The 10629-nt window shown below is 47.2% G+C and overlaps 1 protein-coding gene across 2 annotated transcripts in view; it reads left to right on the forward strand.

The window, feature by feature from the left end:
• Nucleotides 1–10629, forward strand: part of LOC126213131 (neprilysin-2-like) — a 284375-nt gene that overhangs the window by 180964 nt on the left and 92782 nt on the right. For both annotated transcript variants that reach the window (XM_049940746.1, XM_049940747.1), the window contains one exon: nucleotides 9973–10184. In XM_049940746.1, the coding sequence (XP_049796703.1) occupies nucleotides 9973–10184 (212 nt within the window). The remainder of the gene's footprint in view (nucleotides 1–9972; nucleotides 10185–10629) is intronic.

The raw sequence follows: 10629 nt of genomic DNA on the forward strand, positions 1-10629 counted from the left end.
TTAGCTATTGTCCCACTCTCTACCCTTCGATCTGCCAGTTCCCCCGCTCTCACATTTCCACAAGCGCCTAATGAAACTTCAGAATGAAAAATAATTTGATTTGAACACTTTTGATTTTAAAATGACGAAAGGTAAATGATATAGAGTTCCTCTAAGTATTTTATTGAACCATAAACTGACGAGTCAAATAGTTGATACTCTTCATTTCTAGCAAACTTTCTTTATGAAGCAGGAAGCAGTTCTCAGTGTATCGTGATTGCTATCTAAAAGCCGTTATCATAAAAAAAAGGTTAGTATCCATGCTGAGGGTAGACACTTGCTACATAACATGCTTCTTTTGCATCACCTCTGTTCCGAGCGACACTTGCTTCACCTGCACTCCACATCAAAACTCAAAACACAACAAGTTGAAATATGTACACCAAGCTTACTGCATGTAAATCATTTGCTTGGAGGACTCCTCACTTCTGAATTGGCAGATACTGGAAGACTACAAGCTGTCAGTGCTCTGTGTCTGAACACCACAAATGATGGTGATGATAGTACAGCGGAAATCATTAAAACTGAACACAGCTCCACAGCCCGACGCAATGGCTGTCAGATTCTATATTGAATTTGCGGCAGAGTTACACCCTGTTTTGACAACAATCTATCATAGATTCCTTCAACAAAACACCGTGCCCAGTTCTGGGAGAAAAGCACAGGTCACACCAGTCTACAAGAAGGGCAGTAGAAGTGATCCACAAAACTACCGTCCAGTATCCTTGACGTCGATTTGTTGTAGAATCTCACAACATATTCTGAGCTTAAATATAATGAGGCATCTCGAATAGAATGACGTACTCGTGTAACCGAGCCTAGATTCCGAAGATATCGATCATGTGAAACTCAACCTGCGTTTTTCTCATATGGTACACTGAAAGCTTAGAATCAAGGCAGGCATTTCTCGACTTCCGAAAAGAATGTGACTCAGTTTCTGTTGGCAGCGCCGACGCACTCGTCCACCCGCTGGGGTACTCGAAGGTGTGTCCACGCTAGGTTCCCCGCCCCCTGGCGCAGTTGTAAGACCGGTTACTGCTGCTATAGTAGCAGATTATGAAGATTTGAGTGAGGCTGAAGGAGGTGTTACAGTCGGCGCACGAGCGGTGGGAAACAGCATCTCCGTGGTAGCGATGAGTGTACCGTGAATAACAGGAATGATGCAAAACATCAGATCTCCGACATCACTAGGGCCGGGAAAAGATCCTGCAGGAACAAGACCAACAACGCCTGAAGAGAATCATTCAGTTCTGCCCTATCAACAAATGTCAGCGTACGAACCATTTACTGAAACATCATCGATATTGGCTTTTGGAGCCGAAGGTCCACTCGTGTACCCTTGATGACTGCACGACACAAAGCTTTACTCCTCACCTGGGCTCGTGAACACCGAAATTGGATGGTTGATGGCTGGAGACGTGTTGCCTGCTATAACGAGTCTCGTTTCAAATTGTACCGAGCGTAAGGACGTGTACGGGTGTGGAGACACCCTCATGAATCCATAGTCCCTGTATGTCAGCAGCGGACTGTTCAAGGCGGTAGAGGCTTTGTAATGATGTGACGCGTGCGTTGTCGTAGTGATATGTGACCCCTGATACGTCTATATCTGACTCTGACATGTGACACGTAGATAAGCGTCCTGTCTGATCATCTGCATCCATTCGTGTCCATTGTGCATTCTGACGGACTTGGTCAATTCCAGTAGGACAATGCGACACCCCGCACGTCCAGGATTGCTACAGAGTGGCTCCATGAACTCTGTTCTGAGTTTAAACACTTCTGCTGGCCACCAATCTCCCCAGACTTGAACATTATTGAGCATATGTCAGATGCAACGTGCTGTTCCGAAGAGATCTTCATCCCCTCGTACTCTTGCGATTTAGGGACACCCTTGCAAGATGAATGGTGTCAGTTCCCTCCAGCACTACTTCACACATTAGTCGAGTCCATGCCACGTCGAGTAGTGGCACTTCTGCGTGCGCTCGGTGACCCTACACTATACTTGACAGGTGTACCAGTTTATTTGCCTCTGCGGTGTAATTCGATGTATAAACACTCAAGTCTGTCGTCTTCACCACTACTCGAGGCTTAGCGAACACAGCTGCGGACAGCTGCGGCGCATCATGAAGCTCAGCCAGATACACCGCAGGCGACTGACGACGGTCAATCGTGATCTTTTTATACAGTCGGCTTTTGAAAATTCGTAGATAGTGGATATCTGTGGAAAGTAATCAACATATGTTAAAAGTCAAAATATATGACATAATTATGGGTTTACATCATGTGACAAAGCACTGTGTCATTATTAAACTATTTCATTATGTTTTAGACAGTTGCATAATGCTTTGTCTGAATGGTCATGCGCAAGTTAAGTGATTCAGCTTGAGGTTGGCCGGGTGAAAAGGAAGTACCGAACTGATTCGCTCTCCTCCGCTTTCTTCCTAACACGCTAGTACATGTATCGAAATTCAACACTCACACAGACATTTGTATAGCTAAAAATTTTATTTAATAAATCTGCAATCGTCACTTAGGGGTGGCTACCTAGTTACACCTTTAAATACAATTTAAATGAATGAGGTTGTTTGGAGAATGTGGGTCTCGAGTGTGAAAATCATGGAAGGTTAATTTAAACAAAAACCAGGAGTAGGGTGAAAACCGGCTTATAAAAAATCATAGTTATGCTGAAACGCAATATAATCACCAGTATTGTGCCACAAGATAACATATTTCATCTGCAAATACAATTCAATGGACCATACGCGTCTGCACTACCGTGTGAGACAATGGACAAAAGCAAATAGCCACATATTAGAACTGATGCCTCAAACATGGTTTTACGAGTGAAAGAACAATGAGGTAAGGTAAAACTTGGGTGACTGAAGAACGATTAGATACTGATCAGCACACTCAAAGCGAAAACAAACACCCAAGATTCCTCACGGTAGTCGCCACTGCAAAATGTATCACAGACAGAAACCTAATTGCCCATTACTAGAAAAGCCACGTAATGTCCTGTCACGTAGATACAGCGTAACTGTGCAAAGGCGGCAGCGATCTCACGATGTTACAGAACGAGGTCAGATGAGTGGGTCCATTTCAGTATCACAAGTCAATGTACATACACTACAATGACAGAAAGAAAAATCCCCATACCAAGGAAGAGTTGTACGAGACAAACGAAAGTTTACAGGCGTGTCTCTACGTCTCAGAGGTGACGCCTATTGAGATTTCGCGCCAGCCGAATAGGAGTGGCGTTGGTAGCGCCACTGTGGGGACGCAAATCAGGTTTTCTTTTTATACTCGCTGTAACGGTCGTGATCATTAGTTACCTTTGAGGTCGGGCGCAGTGATTAAATGTCAGTCAAGAATGCCTTTGAGACGATGAATAAGCCATGATCAACAGGTAACTGAACTTGAACGGCGTCGTGTGGTGGGGCTACCAGAAACTTGATGTTACTTCTACGCTACTGCAGAATGACTCGGCAGAAATGTTGCCACTGTAGACGATTGCTGGCAGCAGTAGTGACGAGAGTGTACAGACTGAACTCTGGAAGGCCACGTGGCACTACCGACAGGGAGGACCGTCGTATTCAGCGTATGGCTCTGGAGCACCTTACAGCAACGGCATTCGAACAGCGTTTTACACCACAGTGAGATAACGAACTGCTACAAATTGAGTTCTTCGAGGACAACTCCGAGCCCGACGCCCTGTTGGGGGCATTCCACTGACCCCAAACCACGGCCATCTGCAAATTCATTGGACTCGTTGGATAGTGCACTGGAGGTATGTTGTGTTTTATGCTGAAAGCCCGTTTAGCCTCGGTGCCGATGGTCCCGTGCGCTACTTAGGGCCTGCAACCAGTCTGTCTGCTCGCTAGACACACTGGACCTACGCCAGCTGCTATGGTCTGGGGTGCGATTTCTTAAGACAGCAGCAGCTCTCTCGTGGTTCACCCATACAAGACATGCAGACCCCACATTTCACACTTACGCATCCACTTCTAGCGCCTGTGGCCTTGAAGCGCGCTTCACATGGTTGCCCATCTGTGCAGTGATCAATAGAGGGACCTCTGCTAGAGGATCAGTTGTGCACTCATCAGAAAAAAATGACTTTCCCCCAATCGTCATCTTCCTACGAACTCTAGTCTATCCACTGCCTGTTCGCCGGAGAAAGGTTCTTTGATACGAATACTGCAGGACCTGTTTGCACGATCCTTTAATCTTATGAGAGCAGTTCTCGATAGCGCCAGGAAATATGAGCCTCTCCCTAGATCCCAGTTGACTGACAAAGGAGCAATGTGCGCCGCCCTGACCAAGTCTTCATCCTGTCTCCATGTAGAGACTCGTGACCTTCTGGGTATTGGACGTCTCGCTACCGCACCGTTATCTCTACATCTAATCCATTTCCTTACTGTGGAAGCATCAAACACGATAACGACCTCCTACCCCAGATGGACCAACATCGTTTTCAAAGAGAGCAATTTTTCTCTCGCGAACATCCAAATCAGCCACTTTGAAGCAGACCTGTAACGTACGCCAATCGGCTGATATGTTTCTCTTAGCTGAATACATAGACACCAGGTGGTGGTCGAAGTAATTAGAAATAACTACATCCATTTTCAATATTTTTACTATGAACATTGGTCTATTTAGAAATTAGCCTACTATAAAATGGAATCTTCTGAAACAATTTGGACCTTAGAAAAGCCTACAACTGCACAATTTGCAGCGAATTAAGATTTAAAATAAGGGAAAAGACAACTGACTACAGTAAGGTTGGAGCGCTCGTGTTTTATGTTCGTAAACTGTTAACCTATTCACTTTTCATTCATTTATTTATTTACTTGATCTCATTCTGTTCGTTACTGTTCTTTGCATTTGTGTGAGGCGGACGTCACATGACACCCGTTCAAGTTCATCGTTTATCCATGCACTCCGTTTCTTTAGTTTTTTTTTATTATTATTAGACAGGTCAGCTAAGCCTGTGACCAAACGCGCTGAGCTATGGTGCCGTCTATCCACTAAGACAATGAAAAGGCGTGAAACACTCGCCGTTGTAGTAATCCTACCGACATGGGGTTCTTATATTTCAACCGTGTCTACGTGCGCGAATAATGATTTTCCAAAGAAATGATATGACGAGTTAAACTGCTATGAATCTCGACGTATACTGTAGCCAAACTGTAGTATTGCTTCTGTTTGACGATGTAAACACCAAACTGAAGCTCCAAAGACCGCTACAGTTCTGAACACTGACACTTGTGAACTCGGGCATGCACAATACTCTGTACTTGGACTGTAACGTGTTCGGGACGGGCAGTCTTTTCTCCTCTCATTGCACGACGCAGATCAGCACGGCAGTCATCGCGGTGGCGGGAAGACGACTGTGTCCCTGTCTGACGGCTCGAGGCCTCGTGAAACGAATTATACCGTCCAGCTGTTGGCAGGCTCCAGTAAAGGCTCAAACAAACCGTCGAGACAAATCGTACAGTTTCTCCGCAGTGATGTACTACACCAGCAGACAGACAGCTAACTGCAGATGTTTTGAGACAGAAAAGTGACTGTTGTCACATGCGTGAATATGCGGTACGAAATGTGCAGCTGCTTTTCAAAATGCGAGGCTTACAACCCACAGATCTGTGTGTTGGCCTTACAAGGACCCGTCAGGTCGCTTCGTTACTGGTGACTGGAATCTTGGGTCATTCGCCGCACTGTACCTACAAGCTACGTACCTTTTTACCTGTCAGTTAACTGTACCAACCGTGACGACAGTTAAAGATCAGTGTAGTGTAACATGGGTTATTCGTAAGGATAACCTACACTAGGGGGAAAAGTACCCCAAATACACGTTTTTCATATTAAGTGCATTGTGCTGCCACCTACTGCCACGTACTCCATATCAGCGATCTCAGTAGTCTTTATACATTGTGAGAGAGCAGAATGGGGCGCTCCGCGGAACTCAGCTTCGAACGTGGTCAGGTGATTGGGTGTCTCTTGCGTCATACGTCTGTAGGCGAGATTTCATGGTTGAGCGGCTGCTCATACGCCACACATCACGCCGATAAATGCCAAACGACGCCTCGCTTGGTAAAAGGAGAGCAAACATTGGACGATTGTACATTGGAAAAACGTTTTGTGAAATGACGAATCACGAATGTGACGATCCGATGGCAGGGGGTGGGTATGGCGAATGCCTGGCGAACGTCATTGCCAGCGTGTGTAGTGCCAACAGTAAAGTTCGGAAAGTTGGGAGGTGGTAGTGTTATGGTGTGGTCGTGTTTTTTTATGGAGGGGTCTTGCACCCCTTGTTGTTTTGCGTGGCACTATACAGCGCAGACCTGTGTTGATCTTTTAAGCACCTTTTTGCTTCCCATTGTTGACGAGCAATTTGGGGATGGCGACTGCATCTTCCAACACGATCAAGCACCTGTTCATAATGCATGGCCTGTGACGGAGTGCTTACACGACAATAACATCCTTGTAATGGACTGGCCTGTACAGAGTCCTGACCTGAATCCTATAGAACACCTTTGGGATGTTTTGCAACGCCGAGCCTGGCCTCAGCGACGGACATCGATACCTCTCCTCAGTGCAGCACTCCGTGAAGAATGGGCTGCCATTCCCCAAGAAACCTGCCAGCACCCGACTGAACGTATGCCAGCGAGAGTGGAAGCTGTCATCAAGGCTAAGGGTGGGCCAACACTATATTGAATTTCAGCATTACCGATGGAGGGCGCCACGAACTTGTAAGTCATTTTCAGCCAGGTGTCCGGATACATTTGATCACATAGTGTATGTTCCACTAAAGGCACTCACGCTGGCGAAAGACGGTCGTGTCTTTTATAAACATTTTATGTAATGGAAAAATTTCACTGTGCATTCCCCGTTCTCTGCTGTGTGCGGCTGTTACGTATGCAGTGACGTAACACTGCAGGGGCGAGTCGCGGTGTGGTGACTGCAGTAGCTGCAGGTGCACATTTATGCCTTTGCGGCGAACCTTCAAGGTGTCATGAAGACCCTAGAGGAAACAGACATACTACAGTGTAAATGCTCAAGACAAATGAAGACTGAATCTTAGAACTTAAGTTCAGTTCGGTGTGGTCATGATGTATTTGAAGCTGCGAGTTGCCGACAACTGGATCTATGTTCACAGTTGATGTAAATACACTCCTGTAAATTGAAATAAGAACACCGTGAATTCATTGACCCAGGAAGGGGAAACTTTATTGACACATTCCTGGGGTCAGATACATCACATGATCACACTGACAGAACCACAGGCACATAGACACAGGCAACAGAGCATGCACAATGTCGGCACTAGTACAGTGTATATCCACCTTTCGCACCAATGCAGGCTGCTATTCTCCCATGGAGACGATCGTAGAGATGCTGGATGTAGTCCTGTGGAACGGCGTGCCATGCCATTTCCACCTGGCGCCTCAGTTGGACCAGCGTTCGTGCTGGACGTGCAGACCGCGTGAGACGACGCTTCATCCAGTCCCAAACATGCTCAATGGGGGACAGATCCGGAGATCTTGCTGGCCAGGGTAGTTGACTTACACCTTCTAGAGCACGTTGGGTGGCACGGGATACATGCGGACGTGCATTGTCCTGTTGGAACAGCAAGTTCCCTTGCCGGTCTAGGAATGGTAGAACGATGGGTTCGATGACGGTTTGGATGTACCGTGCACTATTCAGTGTCCCCTCGACGATCACCAGTGGTGTACGGCCAGTGTAGGAGATCGCTCCCCACACCATGATGCCGGGTGTTGGCCCTGTGTGCCTCGGTCGTATGCAGTCCTGATTGTGGCGCTCACCTGCACGGCGCCAAACACGCATACGACCATCATTGGCACCAAGGCAGAAGCGACTCTCATCGCTGAAGACGACACGTCTCCATTCGTCCCTCCATTCACGTCTGTCGCGACAACACTGGAGGCGGGCTGCACGATGTTGGGGCGTGAGCGGAAGACGGCCTAACGGTGTGCGGGACCGTAGCCCAGCTTCATGGAGACGGTTGCGAATGGTCCTCGCCGATACCCCAGGAGCAACAGTGTCCCTAATTTGCTGGGAAGTGGCGGTGCGGTCCCCTACGGCACTGCGTAGGATCCTACGGTCTTGGCGTGCATCCGTGCGTCGCTGCGGTCCGGTCCCAGGTCGACGGGCATGTGCACCTTCCGCCGACCACTGGCGACAACATCGATGTACTGTGGAGACCTCACGCCCCACGTGTTGAGCAATTCGGCGGTACGTCCACCCGGCCTCCCGCATGCCCACTATACGCCCTCGCTCAAAGTCCGTCAACTGCACATACGGTTCACGTCCACGCTGTCGCGGCATGCTACCAGTGTTAAAGACTGCGATGGAGCTCCGTATGCCACGGCAAACTGGCTGACACTGACGGCGGCGGTGCACAAATGCTGCGCAGCTAGCGCCATTCGACGGCCAACACCGCGGTTCCTGGTGTGTCCGCTGTGCCGTGCGTGTGATCATTGCTTGTACAGCCCTCTCGCAGTGTCCGGAGCAAGTATGGTGGGTCTGACACACCGGTGTCAATGTGTTCTTTTTTCCATTTCCAGGAGTGTAGTTGAAACAATGCAACTCATTGTCGCTGAAGACGTGCACGTCATTGAGTAGCTGCAGTTTGTGAGATACTCTCTTACAGTATCATCCTGTCTGGAGATTAAGTCGAGAAGAATAAGTTTACCCACAGCCGTGGTATGGAGTAGCCAGACCATGAGGACAAAATAAACAGGCGACTGTGTTAGATGGAGAATAGTAAAAGGTAACTTGGACCACATTATACTGACAGATCCACCGTGAAGTGTTTCCACGAAGTCGCCACACGCCATACAAACACACGCGAAAGGAGAACACCGCAAAGTGTTTTGCATATATTGCTTCGCACTCTAGGACGCTTCCTAAAAATCTGTTGCGTCCTCACAGCCTCTAGCTCTAGATGTACTAAAAAAAGACTCGCACACTCAGTATGTTATTTACTATTAAATAATATACTGATGGAGCTTCATGCACATCGTACCATGAGATATTCTCTGTCTTTTCTCTGTATTAATGATCCTCCAGGAGACTGCTGGCTACCCTCACATACACACTGAGGCTGAAATGTAGATGCATGGAAAGCTTGGGGGCCACTTGGAACACCTGTTCCAGATATTATTCCAGTCATGCATGAGTGTAACTTGGAAGACCTCCTGTGTATACTACCGAAACTTTTGTCAAAGCACACTTCAATTAAATATGTCAGCAATCTCGCTGAAGTTACTTTCAACACTTTCTTTAGATATCATGAGAGCTTTCCTTATGTGATCAATCAGAACACCAGCTCCAGATAACATGTCCTTGAGCTGACAATATAAACACTCAGACAGTAAAATCGAAAGGATGAATTTTAAAGCGTTAAAAATATCAGGACCTCCATATACCAAGAAAGCCACATATGGCAACAACTCTCTTTTGGGGGGGGGGGGGGGATGTGTTTACATGGGTGCATTTGGAATGCTACATATGGATACCATGACCGCCTGCCTTTGCAGCAACTTGGAATATCTTTCCTAGATACAGTGGAACACTTCTTCCAGATACCTTGGAAACTGTCTTTAGAGGTATACTACAAACACATTCTTGCCATGGCAATTTGCTGCGTGTGGTGCTGCAGAGTAAGAGTAAAGTGAGCTCTTGTATGAATATTGCCCGTTTCCTGACTCATTGATTGATGTTACTCGGTAATTACAATCTCTGGTATCAGCCTACCATATTCTCGTCCTAGTTTTCCAAAGTTCCCTCATGGAAGTGAAATTGCCCGCGGATGGTGTCCAATAGCTAAGTTTCGATGTGTGATCTGGGTCAGGAGTGCGTCCAAGCACTGGGAATCCGGTTAGCTGAAGATCCCCCTGTGGGGGCCCTCAGCACAGATCGAGTCCCGCGGCGTGGGGCCGCTCCAGAGGGTGCTGCAGGAGCTGGGCGGCTGGCCCGCCGTCGAGGGCGACTCCTGGGACGAGGCGGGCTTCGACTGGCGGCAGAGCGTCTACCGCTTCCGCAGGGCCGGATTCAGCACTGACTACTTCATCAAGTTCTCGGTGGAGACCGACCACCGCAACTCAACGCAGCGCTGCATTTACGTGAGTACTGAGGTCCTGAGAATCAGTGTCTAGAGATGGGTACATAGAATTGGGTTGCCTGACAACCTGCCTAGCAGGTCATCTGTCGGTGTCTGGAGATGGTTACACAGAAATAGGATGCCTGACAACCTGTCTAGTAAATTATAAACTGTCTTTCATGTAGGAGACGAAACCAACTATAAGATTCAAGGTTCTAATCATGTGAGTCATATGGGCAAGGCTTATGCACTGAATCGAAGCTACTGCCAATACCTTTTAGGTCAGGAAGGACGCTTTGATCGTCCTGATATATGTAAACCCAGAAACGAAAGTGCATCATCCACACTGGTTTTTTGAATAGGACTTTTTTCCTCCTTTTCGTCAGGAATACGTCCCTACAGTTTGTTGGATTTAGCGTGAACATTAATAAAACCAACTATATATATATATATATATATATATATAT

Source organism: Schistocerca nitens, chromosome 11 (genome assembly GCF_023898315.1).
Source record: "Schistocerca nitens isolate TAMUIC-IGC-003100 chromosome 11, iqSchNite1.1, whole genome shotgun sequence".
NCBI classification, from domain to species: domain Eukaryota; kingdom Metazoa; phylum Arthropoda; class Insecta; order Orthoptera; family Acrididae; genus Schistocerca; species Schistocerca nitens.